The sequence below is a fragment of the Podarcis filfolensis genome (assembly GCF_964270895.1).
Source record: "Podarcis filfolensis genome assembly, chromosome: 14".
Taxonomy (NCBI): Eukaryota; Metazoa; Chordata; class Lepidosauria; order Squamata; family Lacertidae; genus Podarcis; species Podarcis filfolensis.
Genome location: NC_139616.1, coordinates 26,685,044 through 26,708,344, shown reverse-complemented (window position 1 = coordinate 26,708,344; position 23,301 = coordinate 26,685,044). Strand labels below are relative to the sequence as shown.

General features: G+C 46.0%; 2 protein-coding genes across 8 annotated transcripts in view; both read left to right on the top strand.

Moving 5' to 3' along the window:
- Positions 1-617: 617 nt before the first annotated feature.
- Positions 618-19,144, top strand: MORF4L1 (mortality factor 4 like 1). 4 transcript variants are annotated; one of them, XM_083586939.1, is made up of 14 exons: positions 618-773; positions 2,183-2,229; positions 2,816-2,883; positions 5,214-5,300; positions 6,740-6,820; positions 7,522-7,584; positions 9,224-9,249; positions 10,232-10,320; positions 11,557-11,658; positions 12,318-12,406; positions 14,457-14,629; positions 15,936-16,020; positions 18,304-18,384; positions 18,532-19,144. In XM_083586939.1, the coding sequence occupies exons 1-14, from the start codon at positions 734-736 to the stop codon at positions 18,533-18,535; spliced, it is 1,035 nt and encodes a 344-aa protein (XP_083443065.1). In that variant the 5' UTR covers positions 618-733; the 3' UTR covers positions 18,536-19,144. The 4 variants fall into 4 exon arrangements, with proteins under 4 accessions (XP_083443065.1, XP_083443064.1, XP_083443067.1 ...); XM_083586938.1 differs by having other exon boundaries at positions 18,304-19,144; XM_083586941.1 differs by lacking the exon at positions 2,183-2,229 and having other exon boundaries at positions 626-773; positions 18,304-19,144.
- Positions 19,145-21,613: 2,469 nt separating this feature from the next.
- Positions 21,614-23,301, top strand: part of UACA (uveal autoantigen with coiled-coil domains and ankyrin repeats) — a 49,916-nt gene continuing 48,228 nt past the window's right edge. For 2 of the 4 annotated variants that reach the window (XM_083586200.1, XM_083586204.1), the window contains exon 1: positions 21,614-21,942. In XM_083586200.1, coding sequence (XP_083442326.1) covers positions 21,820-21,942 — 123 coding nt within the window. In that variant the 5' untranslated portion in view covers positions 21,614-21,819. The remainder of the gene's footprint in view (positions 21,943-23,301) is intronic. The other 2 variants (XM_083586205.1, XM_083586195.1) reach the window with 2 other exon arrangements.

Sequence of the window (23,301 nt, the reverse complement as noted above, 5' to 3'; positions counted from 1 at the left end):
TCCTGGCCCCAGAGCTTCCAGAGATTTTATTTATTTCATAAAACTTAGACACTGCTTCACTGTAAAAAAATTAATAAATTCAAAATCCTCAGTGGGGGTAAAAAAAAGATAAAACAATTCAAGTATCACTAAGACAAAATAACAACAACAATTTAAGACTTTCTAAAAGTGAGACTGACGATAGACTATAGACTAAGAGTAGATTAAAACTTGAATCAACTTTCTGATCATCTGGACAGGGATGTCTAAGCAAAAATGTTTAAGCTGAAAACAGTGAAAGCAGCACCTGCCTGATGACCAACATTGCCAGATGCTTGAAGCCAGACAGCAGCATCCGGGGTTGCAGGCAGGAATATTCCAAGCGGCAGGACTTGTGCTAATGCCCGGCTAGCTCAGTCGGTAGAGCATGGGACTCTTAATACCAAGATCGTGCGTTCGAGCCCCACGTTGGGCGCGCCTCTTTCGCCCATTGGTTAATTAAAAAGAAGGAGGTTTCTTTTAGCAGCTCATGTGACAGGCAGGCAGGCGCAGCGGCGACGAGACGGGAAGCAGGAGGAGCCGCCGCCGAAGACTACAAAACCCAGCATGCCCCGGGAGAGGAGGAAGAGCCAGGCGTGGAGAGATCCCGTGCGCACGCATGCGCCGTAGCGGAGGCTCCCCTCCTCTTGCCATAATGCGGCGACGCAGCTGAGGAGCCCCCGCGGGGAGGGGGAGGCGGAGGAGTCGCTTATAAATGGCGCCCAAGCAGGACCCCAAACCCAAATTCCAAGAGGGTGAGCAGCGGCAGGAGGGAGGGTCGAGCCGGGGACGGAGGGGGTGCCCTGCCGGAGACCCCCAACCACGGACCTCCAGCCGCGAAGGGCAGGGGAGAGGGAGAGGAGGGGGCGCCCAGAGCCGGGCGGGGGGCGGCGGCGGCCGCTCTGCCTCCCCCTCCCCACCCCAGGCAGGCAGGCAGTGCATGCACAGGAGCCCGTTTTCCCCGCAGCAAAACGGCCCCTCGGGTTCTTCTCTTTGTCTCCCCCTCCCCACTCCTCAGGAGGGGGGAGAAGGAGCCAGTAGGGGGTGTTTCCCCCCCCCCTCCCCTGTCTGCGTCTTGCGGCTCAGCCTTCCTCTGAGGAAGACCCTGGTTGCTGGGTCAGGCCGAGGAGAGTGAGCCAAACACACACCTGAATTTGTCTTTCATTGCCTACTAGTCATAATGGCTACTCGTCATAATGGCTACTAGCCACGACGGCTATGTCCGCCCCCCCCCCAGTAGGAGGCAGTGATGCTCCTGGGTCCCTGTGGCAGGGAGAGCTGCTTCTGCCCTGTTGGGGGTCCTACTGCCTTCAAGGCTTCCTACTAGGGGCACCTGGTTGGCCACTGTGAGAGGAGGGTGGTGGGCTAGGCAGTGGACCCCCTTTGGGCAGCTGGCCCAGCTGCTGCAGCCAGACTCTCCTCTTTCTGCCTGCAAATGCCCTCATCCTGCTCAGAGGCTTTCACCCTGTCCTGTGGGCACCAGAGCTCCATCGCGTGGCCTGGCACAATAGTTGCTAGCCCATGTCGGTTGAGCACAGGTGGGCATATGACATCCTGTGCAATCTCTTTTGGTGTGGGACAGGATCAGCCCCTTTGGCATTCTCTGTGGTAGGTCCTGGAGTCTGGACACCCCTAATTAGCAATGCTCAAATAAGTCTTCCTCTTAGCTTATAGGGAGGCAGATTGCTACTTGACGGTTTGGTACTCTGTGCATTTCAACATGAAAATGAGGACATCCATGTGTGCGCGCACACACACAGAGGGTGGCGTTGGCATCTTGTGCAACTCAAATCTCTGATGAGGAAGTTGCATTGCTTCAAAGGCGCAGATGAAAAATCCTCTGATTTTTCTGTGTGTCTTATCGTTCAACTTTGAAAGCAAAAATATGTTGCCTTGGAAGCCCTTTCTGCACTCGTCAACAGAAACACCAGCTTTTGAACATGCGTGTTTATTTGGGTTGGTGGATGGGAAGTCCAGTTTGAGCACAATGGCGGTTCAGCTCTGCTTACCTTGGCCCAAGCTCTTACGAGGAGCTGAAATAGTAAGATGAACGTTAACGGATCCTTGCATCTTCATTTCAGTGCGATGATTATATTATTCAGTGTTTGTGTGGTGTGTGTGCGTCTAGGCCTGCTTTTCCTACTAAATGGAAATTTTCTCACAGGTGAACGGGTGCTGTGTTTCCATGGACCTCTTCTTTACGAAGCAAAGGTATGTTGGCTGTAGTTTGCTGTGGCAGACGACGTTAACCCACCCACGGCAGTGCTGGATTTAAGGGGTGGTGGTGGGGGACGCGTGCGCTGTACAAAACAAAACAAAACAAAAAAAACCTGCTCTGGGGCTCCAGAGCCAAAGGGCCTGATTCACATACCGTGCTTTCCTCTGCCAGCATTCTCGCACAGAAGCAAGCCTGTGCAAACACAGCAGCCACAAGCAGCCCGGCTCCCTTTCTCTGGTCCGCTCCATCCTGCCTTCCTTTTGAAGTCCTTCTGCAGTACTGATGGTATCGTATTCCTCATGCTAAGAGAGGCAGCCTGTGTGGCGAGTGACTGGGGACATTGTGCCCTCTGGGCAACCACCGTGTCCCCAGCTGCAAGGAGCAGGATGGGCTCGCACTTTGCATGCTGGGAAACTCCCAGAACATCTTGCCACAGCAAGGGACCCGATTTGGCTGGGGCAATTAAATACCCTGTAGGCTGCCTAAGAACTGTTAATCTGGCCCAGAGTGGCATAAAAGTCTCTGAATTGCATGTGGACTTGCTAAGTTGTTGACAGACTTTCTTCTTCCTCCTTCTAGTGTGTAAAGGTTGCTATAAAGGACAAACAGGTGAAATACTTCATACATTACAGTGGTTGGAATAAGAAGTGAGTATTTATTTTTAAGTAACGATAACAGAAAACAAAAAAACCCTGTGTTTGATACGAGGTATATATCCTACTCTTTCTCCAAAATTGAGCACAGGATGGCTTGTGACAATGGCAATCAAATAGCCACCATCATAACAAAACCATTGTTAAAACCAAAAAAATTAATATACAATGAACAGCAATGGTTAAAGTTCCTTCATTTTTCTGGCAACTTAAACTAATGTTTAAGGTCAGAAAGTTGGGACAGTACAAAATATGTGCAGCATCCTTGCAGGATTTCACTCCTGGTATTTCCAGCCAAAGCAGATGGCAGCCTGTCCTCAGTCATCCTTTGGGCTAGGCTGCCGAAACACACTGTGTGTGTAGCTCTCCTGAAGGTGTTTTGGTAACTACAGTTAGTTCAGGGATATGGCTTCTAGATGAGCAACTGAGGACAGCTGTTGTGATGCCAGCATTTCACCAACATGACCAGCTCCCTGTCAGTTATTTCTGGGCCCAGCTCAAAGTGCTGGTTTTGATTTTTAAGACCCATCATGGCTTAGGACAGGATACCTGGAAAACTGCATGGGTTCACATATACTTGCCAGTACATTGAGATCTGCAGAAGAGGCTCTTCTCTAGGTTTTTCTGACATATTGTGGTTTCAGGGGAAAGGGCCTTCTCTGTGGTGGTGACTTTAGAATGCTTTTCCCAGAGAGGAATATCTGGCACCTGCTTTGGTATCTTTTTGGTGCCTATTTTATTTTTCTAAGTTTTACTTCAGTTGATCTGTTTTATTCACACACACACACACATTTTGTTTAGCTTTCTTATGTGTTTATATTTTTGTGTATTGATTATTTTATTGCAATGATCTCAGATGTGCTAGAAGTTTCAAGATTAGTAAAATAATAATAGTGTTGAACCCATAAGTCAACCTTGTCTTCTCACTGCCACAATCATGAGGCTTTTGAGCAAAAAAAAACCCAGGCAACACAGCTTTGTGAATTATTGAAGGCTCTTTGCTCTTCACCTCTTGCTGGAGAAACAGTTACAGGTGGTGTGAGTCAGAATGTGAAATGGGGATTTCTCCTAAGGCTCTAATTTCAGTGTCATAGCTATAATTGCATTCATTCACATCTGCTTTCCCCATGCTGGCATCCTGCAGATGTTTCAGACTACAACTCCCATCAACCCAGGCAACATGACTGTATGACGCTAGGGCTGGTGGGAGCACAATTGTGCTGGCTGGGCCTGACGGGAGCTAAAGTTCTAAACATTTGGGTGGCACCAGTATAGGAAAAAGATAAATTACATGCTAAGTAGCGATTATGGTTCCTGCTGCAGACATTGATAATTTACCAGAAAGGAGAAAAAGGAATAAAAAGAAACCACTGTCTAAATTTAAGTAGTGCCCCAAGTTTAACTAGTTATTCTATGGAAATATTAACTGAAATTTTCTAAGTTGAAGGCTTCTCTCCTCTCTGCCAGGTTTAAGCTGATACAAAAAAGGAGCCTTGATCTGCCCACAGATTACAGGGCACCCTCCTGCTTTCCTCCCATGTGGTGCTCTCCCAGCAGTGTGGGCCACAATCAAGGCATCCAACTACACCCTCTCTTTTTACTCAAATCTAACAGTCCTCCCTGAAGGCTGCTATCTGCTATCTATTCTCAGCCACTCCACACACACTCCCAAGGTGGTTGTGGAGAAAGGGAGTAACTTACGTGTCCTCCCTCTCTAAGCTCCCACTAAAGTAAAGCCTGTGCCTGCCTCAAAAGGCCTGCTGTGCCAAAGCAAGGTTTTTGTGGCCTGCAAGAAGTGGCAACGGATTGGGCAGGAGAGGCACAGTGGAAGTCTTGGCAGGTTTCGGTGGCCTGATCGGTGGCAGCAAAGCAGTTGAAAAAGCCTGTGGGTGTGTATGTGAAAAACCCCACAGAATAAGCTGCAAATTGATCAGTAATAGCTGGGGATGGTAAGCCATGAGGTCATAATCCTGTCGCCCAATCAGAAGGCGTTCCCGAACTTTCTCCAGGAATGTAGTTTTCAGCTAACTTTAAAGTGCTTCTTAATGAAAACAACAACAGCTAGTACAATGATTCTTTCTTCTACAGGAATTGATTGAATACCTGGATTCCGAAACTTAGGAGAAATCCACACGCTTGTGCCTGTAACCCTGTGTTAGGCAGGGCTGCAAGTCGGAAAAGCAAAGTTTTTATAAATAGCTGTCTATAAATTTTTTTTAATAAATGGATAAAGTTCATTGGTTTTCTGTGAAGCCACTGAATTAACAGCTAGGCAGTGGGCTTCTTGTTACGTAGCCCCTGAAAACTCTTCCCTTGCCTTGCAGCTGGGATGAATGGGTTCCAGAAAGCAGAGTGCTCAAATACGTGGACACCAATCTGCAAAAGCAGAAAGAACTTCAAAAGGCCAATCAGTGAGTATTACCTAGTAATGGAGGAACTAAGCCAGGCCAGTGTATAATAAGTGTATAAAAAGACATCTGAAGGCAGCCCTGTTCAGGGAAGTTTTTAATATTTAACGCTGTATTGTTTTTAATACTTGATTGGGAGCCGCCCAGAGTGGGCGGAGTATAAATAATAAATTATTATTATTATTATTATTATTATTATTATTATTATTATTAAGTGTTTGGGTTTTTTTACAGGGGTCTCTGTATTCTTGTGTAAGAAAGGTGTGGGGAACCTTTGGCCTTTGCAATGTAACACAAACTTAAAACAGCAAACCTTTTTAAAAGATTAAAAGATGAATACGTTATTGCCTCTGCCAAAAGGGAAAGGGGTGTGCCCCCAAAGACAGCAGAGAGAGCAGCAGTAAATTCTTGGGGAGCTGCTTCTCCTTGCAGGCTGAGGTGCGGAGGGCAGGACAAATGGGAAAGGCAGCCCCTTGAGGGTTCAGCACAGTCTCTCCCCTGCAGCCTGAATATGTATTATATGGATTTTATGTGTGTGTGAATTTTGTAGAACTCACTTCACCTAGTATGGGAGAAGGTGCCCTTCTCTCTCATTGCTCAAGCAGGAGAGCTCTTTGGAGCTATAATCTACTTACCCCCAAATTGCTTTAAACATGCACTATGAAATGCCTTCTGTGTTGTCATGAACTACGTACTGGATGGAGCTCACATTCTCTGCGGGTAGATATAAACATATAACACTGTTGGAAAAAATTGCAGCATTGGCACTGTCAGGCCAAGAGAAACAGACCAGGATGCCACAGTTTCAGTGCAATACTTAGGGACATTCCCAATGTTACATTTTAACTGGTTGCACTGGCAGTTAAGAACAGCAAGATAGGCAGGGCTTCTGTTGCAGAGATACTTCTGTTTATCCACAAGAGTATTGAAGGTTACCCCTAGCATTGATAAATAAAATATTTTTATTTAGCATATTTATTTAGCATATTTCTTACCCACCAGGGTTCCCAGGGTGGTGGCATTTTGCTCTCATGGATTCTCTAGCACAGTGTTCTTCAACCTTGCTGCCTGGGAGTTGGAATCCAAAAACATCTGTGGGCCCAAGGTTGAAGAACACTGCTCTAAAGCAGCCTTCACCAACCTGTTGCCCTTCAGATGGGCTGGTGGAGACTGATTGGAATTGTAGTCCAAAACATTACATTTCTGAGTTCATTTTTACAAAAGAAGTCTCAGAGCAGCAGAATAAGAACATCTGGAAGACAGCAGTTTGCGGAAGGCTGCTCTAAAGCATTCGTCTTCAACTGGTACATTGGGATCCTTTTCAAATTCCTTTCCTCTTCTCAAGGTTTCTTGATGTGATGGTGAAGGTGCTCAGCTGTGGCTATAGAGGCATAGAGATGCCTCTAATTAAGTCCTGTTTTGATGACTCTTTTTTTTCAAAGGGAACAGTATGCAGAAGGAAAGATGAGAGGGGCCGCACCAGGGAAAAAAACGTCCGGACTCCAGCAGAAAAATGTTGAAGTGTAAGAAACTATTTTGTCTGTTTTATTCTTTTTTCTTTTAAAGGCTTTCCTTCACCATCTTTTGGCCTTGAAGATCTTAGCAAGCATATTTCCAAAGCTTAAAACTGTACTGTTGGTACATGTGGAATGTTGCTTTGGGAAATGTAACTTTAGTGCTGAGGAAGCTGCCTTCCAATGAAGAACCGTGATGGGAAACGAGCTTGCCACCATTTCCAAGAGGCTGGGCTTTGAATGGTCCAATAGGCGTTCCTTAGGCAGTCATGGCTTCTGCAATATTGCAGGAGTTTTTGAGCCCAGCTCTTTCACTTAGTGTTGAGCAGTCTTAAGTGAGCAGGTGGTGAGATGTGCAGATAGCTTTTTGAAGGAAACTAGCCTTGTCCATCAGGGGAGGGGGCCCTGCTGGCTTCTCCGAGTGTCCTCTGAGAAAATAACACCAATGATCTGCGTAAGCCTGGGCTCAACCTTGTGTTGCTTCCATGGATGGATGAATAGTGTACATAACAGAGCCCAGATATGACAAAATAGCATTCAAGGTAGGAGGAAGATGTAGGCTTCCCACCGTCCAGACACTTGTTGAATGGGGCTTTAACTTCCTCTAAAAGCTGTCTTGCCTTTTCCAGCTGAACTGAAGTGCATTCTCTTAAAGGTTCCATGTGTCGGGTCTGACACTCTCTCCTTAACTCAACCCCCATTGTGCCTAGATTTTTCAGACGAGATGGAGCGCATACAGTTTGCGGTTTGGAGACCCCTGCAATATCGACGCGGTGAGTTAAGGATGGATTGTCACGCCAGGATCTTCATCCTGAAATCCAGATTTCCTTGCTTTGTGTAGATTTATAAGTTTCTCTCTCTCTGAAAAATGATGTATAGGCATATTATGTGACTACAGTGGTACCTCGGTCTGCGAACTTAATTTGTTACGGAAGTCTGTTCTTAAACCAAAGCGTTCTTAAACTGAGGTGCGCTTTCCCTACTGAGGCCTCCTGCCGCTGGTGCCCTTCCACTGTTGGTCTTCCAAGGCAAAGTTTGCTAGCCGGAACACCTCCTTCCGGTTTTGCGGAGTTTGTTGCCCGAATAGTTTGTTAACAGGACTGTTCGTAGACTGAGGTACCACTGTAATGGAATATCCTCCCTGGAGATAGCTGGTAGAATAACGATTTATGCAGTTCTTAATGCATCAGACTTTCTCAAAGGTGTTCTTCATGATAAAAAACCACCACCATCTTGGTCGATCGCTCCTTTTTGTACTTCCTCCGGTCACTCATGATGTCCGGATTTGATTTTCAGATGCTGCATACGCATATTCCACTTATTATTAAATTTATATACCGCCCTTCATCCAAGGATCATAGGATTTACAGTATAAAAACATGGAAATACATAACATAGTATTATGTTATTATAACAAACAAAAGAATGACTCCCTGCCCACCAAATTTAAAAGGCCATAGATTGTTTAATTAGCGAAAGGCCTGGGAGAAGAGGAATTTTCTTGCCTGGTGCCTAAACGTATGTAATGAAGGTGCCAGGCGGGCGTCCATGGGGAGAGCATTTCACAAACAGGGAGACACCGCAGAAAAGGCCTGTTCTCCTGTTGCCACCCTCCAGACCTCTTGTGGCGGAGGCACCCAAAGAAGAGCCTTGGATGATGATCACAAGATCTGGGTTGGTCCTTATGGGTGGAGGTGGTCCTTGAGATATTGTGGTCCTGAGCTGTTTAAGGCTTCATAGATCAAGCTAGCACTTTGAATTGGGCCCAGAAACTAACTGGCAGGCAATGCAGTTGGGCCAGGGTTATAGTTATATGCTCAGTCTGTCTTGCCCCAGTGAGCTACCTAGCTGCTGAATTCTGCGCTATCTGAGGTCTCTGAACTGTCTTCAGAGGAAGCCCCATGTGTAACACACTGCAGTGATCTAACCTTTTCAGATGTTGATGAGAATTGCAGCTGTGCTTTTATAAATCATGAAGGCAGGTGGTTGGCTGGTCTGCCATGCTTCCAACTATTAGGGTGGGGTGAAAGAGGCTGCTACTACACCTTATTTTTTTAAAGGCAGTGTACATTTCTGGTGTGCTTTGCAGCTGCAGGTATGGCTGGTCACGGGGGAAGGATACTAGCTTTGCGGAAAATTTAAAGCACGTAGCTTTTCCTTTATTTTAGCAAATGCTGGGAAAGCAGCTTCTACAAAAGTCAAATCCTGTCCTTTCAGTATTAGACCTAAGCACCTTGAATTATCCTGCATGGATGACGTTCCTTTCAACCCTGGGCCTTTCGCTTTGTGGCTTGGTCAGTCGCTTACCGATCAAGTGACTGGGCTTAGAAGAAGGAACTTTTTTTTTAAAAAAATGCTGGTGTTATACTTGCTTTGCATGTGCAATAACAGTGTCTCTTTTCCCTTTGGCAGGAAGACCAAAAAGAACAAACAGAAAAGTAAGAGCACCTCTTTTGAGTTGCCCACTCTTATCTAGCATGACGTTATTCTAGATTTTCAATGTTTCGCCAACATTTCTCCCCCGGCCCCACCTTACTTTTGTAAGAGCAAAAAGGGTTAAGGAAAAGATGGCCCTCCCAGTGTGTTGGCTCCAAAATCGAAGCTCCTAGAATCCGGGAGCAACAGCAGCAGTACTTTCAATTAGTTACTTGGAGGCAGTTTTTAAATCTGCTGTTGTTATTTTGATGCAGTAGTTTATTCAAAGCTGCCCACTCTACATAAATACGAACAAGCGTTAAAAGGCAGCCCTACTATAATGCACATCCTGCTAGAACTTGAAAATTTTTTATATTGGTATCTTAAAGAAAAATAAAAGGGGAAGGAGAAAAAAGCAGTTAATTGCATTGAGCGATAAAAACTACTCTAATCAGGTGGCAGCCCTAGAAGTCTTAGTTGAGTTTTGATCAGCTACCAGATTAAATCTGCATGTCTAGACTTTTGAATATGGCCTGCCCTGAATGAAAGAATAGTTACTTTATTATTTTTTATTTATTTTTTGAAAAAAAGGTTTTCTTGAAGCAGGGGTCTTCCCTCATACATAAGAGAGGGAAAGTCTTTTTTAGTGCCTGCTAGTATTAAAAGTTTTAATGTAACACTTCTTAAAAAGCATTTCCCAATCAATTGGATGCATCTTTAAGTCAATCAAAAAGTTTGTAATCAGTTTAGTTAACTCAAGACATTGGAGCTACCCCCGAAGCAGTTCTTAGCAATGCTGAGCAACTTAAAAAATGGGGTTTGCATCCGGGATCCCAGCGACTATTTTAAAGGGGCTGCCACAACATTGGGGTGCAGTGTGTGTGTGCCTGATTTCTAGTTCTGTCCAGTAGACTCCTCCCGCGAGTGTGTGTTGTGAGTGAACTGCCACCTGTGTAAAACGTTTAGCTAAAACCACAACAGTGATTCCCTTGCCTGTTTGTGTAGCTCCTGGAATCGGTGAAGGCAGCAGCACTAATGAAAACCCTCAGCCTCCCAGGAAGAAAAGGGCTCGTGTAGATCCCACTGTTGAAAGTGTAAGTATTTTGGACTTTCTGGGACTCTAGGTAGAGTTCCCCTTGTTGGGTTGCAGTCATTACACAGTTATAACAGTTTGCAAGTCTTAAAAAGCAAAGAATGTCCAAGATGTTTTGGATCCATCTCAGCCTTTGGGCAACTTCACAAGGAAGGGGGATAGATGGCAATAATATTTTTTTTTCAAATCCCTTACTTCAGTATTGGATTACTACAAGTCACTCTGCGTGGGATTTATTTTGCCCTTGATCTGGAAGCTGCAAATAGTGCAGAATGCTGCAGCACGATTGCTGACATGAGTGAGGCTTTGTCTGCATATAACACCTGTGCTCAGAGATCTGCACTGGTTGCCAATTTACTACCAGGCCAAGTTCAAGGTGTTAGTATTCAAAGCCCTTAACAACTTGGGACCAATTTACCAGCAATATCTCCATACACCATATACGCCCAATTTACTGCTTCGATCAGTGGAACTGCTGCTGTTACAGGTGCCACGTAATACATGTTCCACATTTGTAAAAACTCTTTTAGTGCGGCATGACTTACACTTTGGAACTCCCTGCGAATTGCCACTAGGCTGGTGCCTTCACTGTACTGTTTCAACGCGCGTTAAAAACATTTTTGCTTAGACAAACCTACACAGATAAGTTGAATGCTGGTGTGAATTTTAATCTGATTTTAGTCAATTGTTATTTACACTTTTCAAAAGTCTTAAATTATTGCTGCTAATTTTTCTTGATCGTTTTATATTTTTGTAAACTGCTTTGATACGTGGTTTCTTTTCTTTTTTACAATCAAGAAGTGTATAAATTTATGAAACAAATAAGAAAAGCAGCTTGTGGGAATATATGAATGCTTGTATCGAGTGGCAATGAACATATTTTGCGGCTCCTTGAAACTTTGTAAGTGTCTTCATGGAACCACAAGAAACACTTGGCAGCCCTCCCTATAGGGCTGGCAATAGACAACTGAGGTTTTCTTCCTTGCGCAGGCTTCTGAATGGTTGTGTCCTGACGTCACAGTGCCAAGGTCTGTTCTCAGTTCGTTGGATCTTGCTAGTGAGGACATTTCTGAATACAGAGATGTAATATTGTTAAATTCACTGATACACTGTAAAATAATAATAAATAAATGCCCTTTTCTGTTCTTTTGCCTCATTTTCTGAGCCCCAATACACAACAATGTGCTTTGCTTGGTGCCAGTATCCGAATGCAGGACTTGTGTCTTTTATTCTTCAGGAGGAGACTTTTATGAACAGGGTTGAAGTCAAGGTAAAAATACCCGAGGAGCTGAAACCGTGGCTTGTGGATGACTGGGATTTGATCACCCGGCAAAAGCAGGTAACTCTGAAATTGTGTTACTAAATGGACTGCTTATTTTTAAGCACCTGCAGTAACCTGAGTTGGTTGTTACATAATGTGATATTACTATTTGTTTGTAAGTCGCCTTTCAGCCAAAAAGGCTCCCAAGACTAATGCAACACATAAAAATACAATAATGTAAGTACAATTGATAGAATTTCAAAATGTTTCAGCAGTATTACAAACTAAACACATCCATGTACCTTCCAAAAAGGCAAAGAACATTCCCTACAGAAATATTAAGAGAAGGCAAGAATACTTAAGAAGCATAGCTGTCAGCTTTTCCCGTTGCTTGCGAGGAATCCTATTCGGAAAAAGGGAATTTCCCTTTTAAAAAGGGAAACGTTGGCAGCTATGTAAGAAGCATCTTTGCCTTACAAGGTCCCAGGCAGCGGGTTGCGGGAAGGCACTTGGAAAACCTGGTGGCCCTTGATGGCTCCTGCAGATTATACTTCTAAAGACCGTAGTGGGGTTTTCCCTTGTAGGCTAGTTAGCTACTTTCAGCCTTGACGTGTTGTGATTGCAAAGGAGGTGGAAGTTTCTTCCAATTTGAAAGAAGAGGTTCCATGGAGTTGCACCTCTCTCCTGTCTCCAGTCTTTTTTGTTCTGGCTTAGGCGCCTCTCGCTTTCTTCCGTAGCTCTTCTACCTTCCTGCCAAGAAGAACGTTGACTCCATTTTGGAGGACTACGCAAACTACAAGAAGTCGCGAGGGAACACTGATAACAAGTGAGGAGGGGTGGTGGTGGGGTGCATCAGAAGGGCCCATTGTGGAGTATCTCTAACCAAAAGTATTGGTCCTTTGATATGAGGAGGCTGACCTCAAACTCTCTCTGTTTGTTTATTTATTACATTTGTATACAGTGGTACCTCACAAGACGAAATTAATTTGTTCTGCGAGTTTTGTCGTCTTGCGAATTTTTCGTCTTGCGAAGCATGGATTCCCTGGGTATTAACGGTTTTAAGAAAAAGGAAACAAACTCGCAAGATGTTTTCGTCTTGCGAAGCAAGCCCATAGGGAAATTCATCTTGCGAAGCAACTCAAAAAACGAAAAACTCTTTCGTCTTGCGAGTTTTTCGTCTTACGAGGCATTCGTCTTGCGAGGTACCACTGTACCCTCTTTTCTTCCAAGGAGCCCAAGGTGGTATATATGGTTCTACTTGCTGCCCCCCCCCGCCATTTAATTCCCACAACAACCTTGTGGCTGGCTCAAGGGCACCCTGGTAGCTTCATGTCTGAGTGGGGGATTCAAACCCTGCTCTTTCAGGTGCTCTGATGGTGTTTCCTGCTTGGCAGGGGGTTGGACTCGATGGCCCTTGTGGTCTCTTCCAACTCTATGATTCTATGATTCTATGATTCTAGGTCCTAGTTTGATACCCAACCGTTTTGCCGCACTGGCTCTATCTGCATGAGACATGTATGTGCTGCACAGCTGTTAAAAGCAGCTTAGTGTGTTTATATTTCTTTTCCTTGTTCTATCTTGAATACCCCCTTCCAGTCCTGCAGGAAGGTTGGCTCAAATTCAGCATGAGGGTTTGGTGTTTTTTGCAGCCATGCCTCAAGTAATCTTACAACCCAATTCAGTAGTTCTCTTCTCCACCAGCCCTGTTTCAGGTGAAGTATTTGGGGGCTTGCTTTGTGTGAACCTGGAGGAAGAGGGTGCCAGGAAGCGACCCTGGTCAATTGACCCATTGAACGCCTGACTCCATTTATCCACAAAGGGATTTTATAGAGTTTACCCCACTGTAATATCCTGAAACATTCCGGGACACAACAGAATTTGTAACACTCTGAGGCCATCCGAACAAGCTCTCTCTGCCGTGCTGAAGAGGGCGACTGGATCCAACCCAGCCTTGATCTGGCAATAGCCCAGTCATAGCAAAAGTGTTGTAATACGCCAATCACAGTGTCACCAGAATTCTGCTTTGTGCAAAAAAGTTAGTCCAGAATGTGACTGCCCAGTTTCAAGGTTGCCGTGAAGGCCAGGAGGCTGTGCCGGTCAAGGCAGCTTCGTTAGGGGTGTTGAAGCCCCCTACCGTGAGAAAAGATAATTTGTGCAGTGTCAAAAAAAAATTCTAGGTGCTCTTTTTAATTTTTTAAAAAAGCAATAGCCCTGCATGCAGGCTCATTATTTTATGCATGCACTTACACATTTCCCCCACAAACTGCTTATTGCTAAGATAGGCTTCTGATACGCACAAAAGGGGATGGGATGATGTCCATGCCCGAAGGTCTTTACCTTCTTTCCCACAGGCATCTGGTTGGCCACTGTGAGAACAGGATGCTGGGGAACAGCAGGCTTTTCTTATGTTCTTATGCAAAAGCCAGCCTGGGAGCAGAGCAGATAACACCAGGGGGTGGAGAATATCTGTGGCCCTCCAGATGTTGTTAGGCTTCAGCTGCCAGCACAGCCAGGGATGGTGGGAATTGGAGGTTCCCAGCTGCTGAGAACACACTGCAGATGTGCACAGATGGAGGTCAGCAGGAAATGAGGTGACAACTAGAATTCCCAGAGCAGGAGGGTTTGTTGGCCTTGTCCATTTCCACCCCCCGTGGAACGCCCTCCCTTCAGATGTCAATGAGATAAAGAACTACACAACTTTTAGAAGACATCTGAAGGCAGCCCTGTATTGGGAAGTTTTTAATGTTTGATGTTTTATTGTGTTTTTATATATGCCGCCCGGAGAGATGGGCGGGGTATAAATGAAATAATAATAATTAATAACAAATTCTTGTTCTGGCTTTTGCTGACCCTGCATTTTTCTTGCTGTGCACCAGAGAATATGCTGTTAACGAAGTCGTGGCAGGCATCAAAGAGTACTTCAACGTCATGCTGGGCACTCAGCTGCTCTATAAATTTGAGAGGCCGCAGTACGCAGAAATCTTAGCGGACCACCCTGATGCACCAATGTCACAGGTGTACGGAGCTCCCCACCTCCTGCGGCTGTTTGGTATGTACATAGTTTGTGGGACACAAAAGGCTTTTCCCAACCTGATAACCGTTGCTTTGGACTGCGACTCCCACCAGTCCCGGCCAGCATGCTGAGACCTGATGGGAGCACAGCCATGTGCCTGAGGTTTCTGGGAGCTGTAGTTTGAAACGTTTGGAGCAGCCACATTTTACAATGCACTTTTATGAGGAGGCTGTTCTTTTAAATGTCCGTGGAAGCCGCTTCTTAGCTGACAAACGAGGCAGTCTCTTTCCCGTATGCATGTCCTGTTCCTTCACAGGTGCACTATTCATGTTCTTTTTGAACCCATCGGAAAGCTGCACAAAGCAATTTATTGAATCAGGGGGGAAATTATAACAGACATAAGAATTATGTTGGGGAAAATTGAGAGTTGAACAGAAAGAGCTATTGGAGGCCCAGGGTGTAGGGTGGCATCATTGCAGAAGTTCATGTGAGTGAGCATGTGGTGTGATTTCCCCATAAATGAGGCCTTGGGAGCTGCACTGCTCTCCTTTGGGTGGAAGCCTCTAGCCCTAAGATACGAAATACCTTTGCTGCCTTTAATCATTTCTAGTACTGTGGGCAGTGTAGGATGAGTTGCAGAATATTCAGCAAGGTACCCATCCTGGTTCATCATTCTATTAGACCAGTGGTTCTCAGACTTTGGGGAGCTGCTGCCCCCTTGGTTCCATAAACTCACCCCCAGTGCCCCCTGCCCTATAAAAAGCATTGCTCAGGATAGCAGTTTGCAAGACCCACTAAGGAAGATAACACAAATTTTAAACAGTGACTGTGTATTTTTTCAATATCCAATTGAAACTATTTAGTTTAATTCAACTAAATGAATGAACATGATCCACTGAGACCAGCTTTTCAAAGCTTGACAGCCATTACACCTCCAGCACCCCCTTGCCTCTTAAGCACCCCTCTAGATAATGTCGCCACCCCCGGAGGGTGGTACCAGCCACTGTGCTAGACAAAACTGCCCAGGCTATATTGGGAGTTAGCAGCACCTACTAAGTGGACCTTTCATAACCCTCAGTTCCCCTCAGTGCCACTCTTCCCTGTGTTCCAAAATGCTTCCTCACTTGTTTCTGACCCAGGAGGCTTTCCAGGCATCCCTGAAACTTCATCTCTGCCTTAGGATCACTAATGTGTCACTTTCAAAAGGCAGCTGCAGTCATGACCTGTATGATGTGATGGCTGGACAACTCAACTGGAAATAGAGCGGGTGAATTTTATGAATTGTGCAAATGCTTCCCTTAACGTTGTCTTCTCCCTTGTCCTTAAATTACCATCTGAACAGTCCGGATCGGAGCCATGCTCGCTTACACGCCCTTGGACGAGAAGAGTCTGGCCTTGCTGTTGAACTACTTGCACGATTTTCTAAAGTATGTACAATGGATCGCGTTTGATATCTGCCGAGTTGAGAGAGGCACCTTGGTCTTTATGAGAGCTTGTGTTTCATGCAAAGATTTTTGCATATGGGGGGTTGTGGGCACCTCCAGGGCTCTTCTTCCTTCTAGCGTGATACAAAGAACTGTGCTTTTATCTCTTGGCAAGCTGAAATGTTGATGGATGATGGGACAGGATTAGAAATCCTCTTCCGTGGTCTCTTAGTTCCATGGATTTCCTTAGAGAAGTGTGGCATTTTTTTCAGGCTTTTGAGAAGCGGCATAGATACAGCAAGCCCTTAATGGGCCAAATCTCAAAGGATCCACCCTAGTGATCTGACCTAGTCTACTGCTGTGCCACAAACTTTTGCCGCTAACACAATCTGCCCCCTTGCAGAGCTTCTGAATCCAATTCAAATCCTTCTAAGTGCCACAAGCCCCCTTGTTTTTGCTGCAACAGGCAGTGAGCCATTTGGGAATTTCTAAATTTAATTTAATTTAGTTTAGTTTAGTTTAGTTTAGTTTAGTTTAGTTTAGTTTAGTTTAGTTTAGTTTAGTTTATTATGTTTGTATCACACCTGCCCTCCAAGGAGCTCATGGTGCTTGCATAGTTCTCATGCTTCCCATTTTATACTGACAACAACCCTGTGAGGTAGGTTAGGCTGAGAGTAAGTGACCAGCCCAAGGTCACCCAGTGAGCTTCATGGTTGAGTGGGAATTTGAACTCTGGTCTCCCAGATCCTAATCTGGCACATTAACATACTGGCTAGGATTTGCTCTGCTTCTATCTAAAGTCGGAACATAACTCTGCCACTTCATATGGGCAGGTGGAAATGTTTCCTCCCACAAGGAAGGAAAAGAGATAATTGAATATGAAAAAACAACGTTTTTGGAGAGGAGGTGATGCCAGCATCCTTCTCTCTGACATGCTAGATTTCTGTGTGAGTTAGTTTGAAGTGGTACCTGTGTAGGTGCAGAGGTTTCTGTCTGCCTGGGTGAGCAGTTGAGCTTCCCTTTCCTCCTTGCTTAAAGGCACAACCCAGGGGTGTTCTGGCTTTCTGTCCTAGTTCTACAAAATAGTGCAAGAGGAGGGCTTGTGGGGCTGAGGGGAAACATGTGATGGAGCTGTGAGCTGGCTTTGTATGCCTGTCTCCACATTCCTTGCAATGCCGAGCTAACACAATAAGACCAAGATTGGACACTGTTGTGGATTTTCTAAAATCAACCACACCCAGTTGTGATGTCTGAGATGGCTTGGTCAGAACAACACAGCAGTGGAGTCCACAGGCCCATAAATTAAACAGGCTTATGTAGAGGCATTCCCTCGCTTTAGCTTTACACATGTGTAGAGCGTTACAGTCGGGTGATGACTAAGCAATGGCCTTATGGGACAGAGCAAAAGTAACATCCACAACAAGAACTGAGGAGGAACAGGGCCAAACAAACATCTATCAGTGTCAGGAGGTTTCTTCACACTTCTTCAGACAGCTTGACTCTTTTGCAACATCCTCTCCCCAAACCCATCCGTCTGCCATCATTTATAAGACGCCCCCCATTTTTTTTAACCCAAAATTAAGAAATTAAGTTTTTTAGCTTTTTGGGGGGGGTGGGGGAGGTCACTTCCACCAATTGCTCACCCGCCTGTCCGCCACTGCCAATCGCTTCCCACAGCCACTGCAAATCACACACACCTTGCCGCAGCCGCCAATTGTCTGCCTGTTCGCTGCCACCAACAGCCCACCCGCCCACTTGCCGCAACCGCCAATCACCTGCCCAGTCGCCACAGCCAATCGCCAGCAGGCCTTGCCGCAGTCACCAATCACCCGCCCAATCGCCGCTGCCAATCTCCTGCTTGCTGCTGCCATTAATTGCACATCCCCCCCCCCCCCGCATTCACTATCCGTGTATAAGACGACACCCAATTTTTGCCTTTTATTTTTTTAAGCAAAAAGCATCGTCTTATACACGGGAAAATATGGTATTTGTATGCCGCTTTCTCACAACAGTAAATATAACAACATGCAAAACAACATTTCAGTACTGTAATAATATTACATTAATAACACCTAACAACAAAAATAACAAGGGAGTTTGACAGTTTCACCTTGGTCCTAGAAGCTCCTCTGTTTCACAGCTTCTTATAAGGCTTCCAAAGACTGGGTGGGGCAGATATCAAAACTCTCTCTCTCTCTCTCTATATATATATATATATGTATGTATATACTTGGCTTCCACGTGAGATTCAAGCCTGTTGCCTTCCCCTTCCTTCCCCGTCTGCAGGTACCTAGCAAAGAACTCTTCCACGCTGTTCAGTGCGAGCGACTATGAAGTTGCACCTCCGGAGTATCATCGGAAAGCTGTGTAAGCTTCTCACACTCATGGTGTGTGTGTGTGTGTGTGCGCGTGTGGATGACTGTATCACTGGAAGGGATCCTTGGGTCTCTGCAGCAGACCTGCCCGGTTCCACGTCTGCTCACGGTCTCCTCTTGCACACGTCTTTCCGCACAGCTGACATCCGTGTCAAGTGAATAGTGTTTTGTGTCTTCAGATGGAACTGTTGCCGCCCCCACGTCCCAAGGTTGCTTTTCCTTCAGACGGATCTCTTTCAAGGGGAGAGCCTCCCGGAGCGTGTCATTGGATCGATTTTGTTGTTGGAATGTGGTGCTGGAAATGTGACGAAACGTTTCATAGTCTTGAGCCTCCTGCATGCTTTTAGGCCCATTTTTCCCCCTTGAAACCAAGCTGATGATGGTTTGATGGTGTGTCGTCTTCCTCTTCCATCCCCCCAACCCCTTCAAAACAAGCAAACAAACTCTTGCTTCCAACCGAGTGGGGAGGACCAAACGCAGATGTCTACTTGCAGCTTGGGAGGGGAGGGACAGGGTGGGGAGGGAGTTCATGTGCTTTCTTGGTGTTGGGAGGGTAAAAATGTGTGGGTTTAAGTCTGTGTTCTTTGCCTGCATAGCTGAAGAATTGTGGGGTTAACTTTTGTCTTGGGTTCAAATGCACCTTCTAACATAGGACGGATTTGCCATTGTGTCTCACAAGTTTTCTGAATTTTTTTTTTGGTAGGGGATGTTTACAGGTCCCCAAATAAACTTTTCTATTTCAACTGTTAAAAGACGGGTCTGTTTTGCTGCTTGCAAAACCATACACATCTTTAAAATGTGGTTTTATTCCAGCCATGCATATAGTAGAGTCATATAAATGTAGAGTTGGAAAGGATCCCCAGGGCCCCATGCAATGCACTGGGCTGTACATGAGCAAACAGGTTTGGGAAAGAGGCACTTAAGACCTAAATGGTGATCTGGGAGCAGGGTGGTGAGAGAGCAATGTGCAAATATTGGTGGCGAGGCTACGTTTTGTTAGGTGGCGAGAGCACAAGTAGCAAACAAGTTATCACCTAACACCTTTCCCCAGCCTGTTGCCCTCCAGATGTTTTGGACAGCAAGCCAGCCTATCTGGGACTGATGGGGCTTTCAGTTCAAAACATCTGGAGAGCACAAGGTTGGGGAATGCTGACCTAACGTATGAGCAGTAGCTATTGAAAAGGTGAAAGGCCGTGTGAGGAGGGGAGGGAGGGCAGTGAAGCTAACAAGGACTGAAACAATCTGTGTTCTTAATAATAATAATAATTTTATTATTATTTATATGCCACCCATCTGACTGGGTTGCCCCAGCCACTCTGGGTGGCTCCACTAAAAATACTAAAAACACAATAAAGCATAAAGCCTTAAGACTTCCCTATACAGGCCTGCCTTCAAATGTCTTCTAAAAGTCAAATAGTTGTTTATTTCATTGACTGGTTTTGTCCTGATTGGCCTTGGACACTGTCGTTTAGAAGTGGAGAGCCCCTACAGATTGGGTCACCTGAGAAGGGAGCTTTCTTGGGACCAAGTAGATATGTGGGAGGGTATCTAGATCATTAGCTGGGCGTAAGCGTTCTTGCCATGAGTGGTGAATGCAAAGGAGTGGGGTGCAAAAGGGGTTCTATGTGGGTGGAGGTTCGTAACTATAATTGTCTGCTAATAGGTGGCCCATAATGTGTTTAACAGTGGTTTACAGTGCCTCAGGAATGGAGCGTCCTCAGAGCCCAAAGTAAACCCAGTCAGGGTGCATCTTGGGTGGCTGGATTGGGTTAGAGGGCAGCTAGAGAGAATGGGATGTGTGTTTTCTGCAGATCTTGCACTCTTAGTCCTCCCCCTTAACTAGAGGTCAGCAAGCACAGGCTGCAACGTTCTTCAGCTTTTTCTCTGCACACTGTCCTGGGCAACTGGAGACTTCAGAGTCCAGGTCCTAAAGGACATAAGAATACAAGAGCAATCTGCTGGATCAGGCTACGAGAGAAAGGGGGGGGGATGGACACTATCCACTTTCTCCACACCATACATAATTTTATAAACTTCTGTCATGTCACCTCTTAAAACAGTGACCTTGAGCTCCCAGGAACCAGGATATGGAATATACTCCTGCAAGGGGTCTTTGGATGAAATCCAGTTCTGTTCAGCGGAGCTGTTTCCAGAGCGGAAAAGATTGGTTCCACCCTCTTTGGTTGAAGACCCTGGTATAACAAAGAAATTATCTAAATAAATAAATTACAGTTTCACTGGAGAGTGAGATGGCCATGAAATCTGTTGCCTCTTTTCTCCCGTCTCTTACTGGCCCTTTGTCCTCTGGCAGTGCCCTATATAACTGGAACAAAAATAACCCTATTCCTCATTTGTATCCTTCAGATGTTCCTGAAATAGGCATTGCTTGTCGCCTGGACCTGTCTCTGTCTCTCTGGTGGTTGAGGCTAATGGCACTAGAGTGTGGAATGAAAATGTTGGGTAATGGGAGGCTTTGGTGGTACAAAATCCTCTGCAGGTGGACTGGGGGCCTTTACCCCTGTGAAATGGCCTTTTATCCAGGCTCCCTGCTGCCCAAGGCCATCAGTCAGCCGCTAGACTGGATGGAGATTTGAATCTGGTGCAATGCCCTCTGCTCCCTGGCCCCACTTGCATAGCCATGCTCTTGTTCAGCCCTCCCCAACCTGGCTGGGGCTGGTGGGAGTTGTCCGAAACACCAGGGGGGCAGCAGCGCGTAGCTAAATTCTGGAACTCCCTCTAACAGGAGACAGTGATGGTTTTAAAAGACGATGAGTCAGATTCATGGAGGAGGTGGCAATGGATGGCTACTAGCCGCAATGGATCTGCTCTGCTTCTACAGTGGAGGCAGCACTGCTTCTGAATACCAGTTCCTGGAAGCCACAGGAGGAGAGATGACTCTTGCACTCAAATCCTACTTGTGGGTTTTCCACAGGCATCTGTGAGAACTGGGACCAGATGGACCATGGGCCTGATCCAGCAAGCTCTTCTTAGGTTCTTGCTCTCTTAGCTTGAGGAAGGTTGGAGCAGGTTCTCTCTGGCCGCTCCTAAGCCTTCCTTGCTAATGTGCGTCCCAAACTCTGGCTCCACAGTTAGCTGTTTCTGGTACATGTTTGAGAAAGTGCTGTGTTTTTTCAGGGCTGTTCCATTGTCCCAGCCCTTTCCTTCCTTTCCCCCTCCTAGCAATCTGATTTTCAGCTTCCTGCCTCCAATGGGGCTGTTTTCTTTTCACTCTATCCATATCCTTTGCCGTTGCAATACATCAAATGGTCCACCACTTTTTGCTCGTCCTTTTCTCCCATGCTCGGTGGTGGTGGTGGTGCGTGTTGGAGCAGCTTCCTGCACCATCTGCCTCTGTGATACCCACAAAGCTTGCATGCTGAGAAGACCACCTCTTGTCCCCTCTTGCTCTGTTGGCTGATTGGAGCCAATGATCCGGCGGACCAAGCTGCAGCGGAGGACCGAAGGCACCGTCTTGGCCGTCCCAGGGCTCTGCATCGCCCATCCTTTCCTCCTCCACGTTCGCCAGAGTTCAAAGATGGCCTCTTTCTGGGTGAGGCTGCCGTTCTTTGTTCGCTGTGCCTTTATGCTGAATCTTTACCGGGGGGTGGGGGCCGGGACGGGGAAGTGGAAGGAGATAGGAGTCGGAGCGCTTTCTTTGCCTTGACTTCGCTTTCTGGAGGGGCTCAACTGCGAGTGAAGGGTGGGGGTTGGCTGTTGTGACTTTTTAAAGAAAATCCTCCTCCCCCCCTCACTGTGTGTGTTTTCTTTTGGCTGATGCAGCCAGCACGACCAAGTCATGGAATCATACCATAGTTGGAAGGGATCCCAAGGATCGTCTAGTTCAAACCCCTGCACTGCAAGGATCATGACTAAAGAATCCCTGACAGGTGGCCACCCAACCTTTGCTTAGAAATCTCCAATGAAGGAGCATTTACACCTTCCAAGGTTGTCTGTTTCACTGTCAAACAGCTCTTACAATAGGCTGGGCTTGCTTCCATCATGTATTTCTACTTAAATCTTCTTAGATCTGGGATGGGGAACCTGTTCTCCAGATGTTGCAGGACTCTGAAGCCGTCCTTATCTTTGTCCATTGGCTGTGTTAGCTGGGCTGATGGAAACTGGACTCCAGCAACCTCTGGAGGGCCATGGGTTCTGCCCCTGCCTGATTCAGATGCTGCGTTGGGGAGGCCAGAAGGTGTCCTGAAGCAGAGTCTGCGTTTAAACCAGCGGGCACCAGGTTGACAAAGGCTGTTCTGTGCTACTTAAGAGTGTGAGCCTCAATCTGACACTGCTGCTAAAGTTCCCTTTCTGCTGGAGGAGATGAGCAAGGAATCTGTACAGTGGCCTCATGCCACGACTGTGCAGACCACTCCTATGGCCAGCACAAATGGTAAAACCGAGTGTTGGCAGCAGAGCAAGAGAGGATGTGGCCTTAGTTGGATTCCAGTTCTGAGCAAGGGTCAGTGCTGGCCCTGAGGGTAGCATCCTATTGCACTGTATTTGGAATACTGTGTGCAGTTCTGGTTGCCTCGCCTCAAAAAGGATGTTGAGTTAGAAAAAGTTCAGGAAAGGGAAACCAAAGTGATCAAGCGGAGGGAGCAACTGTCCTATGAAAAAAGGTTGCAGCATTTCAGTGTAGAGAGAAAAGGCGAGTAAGAGATAATAGGATAGAAGTTTATAAATTGTGCATGGGATTGAATTAGAATAGAATATTCTAATGCATGGCATGGAGAAAGTGGATAGAGAAATGGTTTTTCTCCCTCTCTCATCTCACTAGAACTAGAACTTTAGTGATGCTGAATCAGCAAGCAGAATAATAGAACTGGAAGGTATAATCTATTCCAACCTTCTCCAATGCAGGAATCTTTTGCGCAATATGGGGCTCGACTCCATGGCCCCAAGATCAACA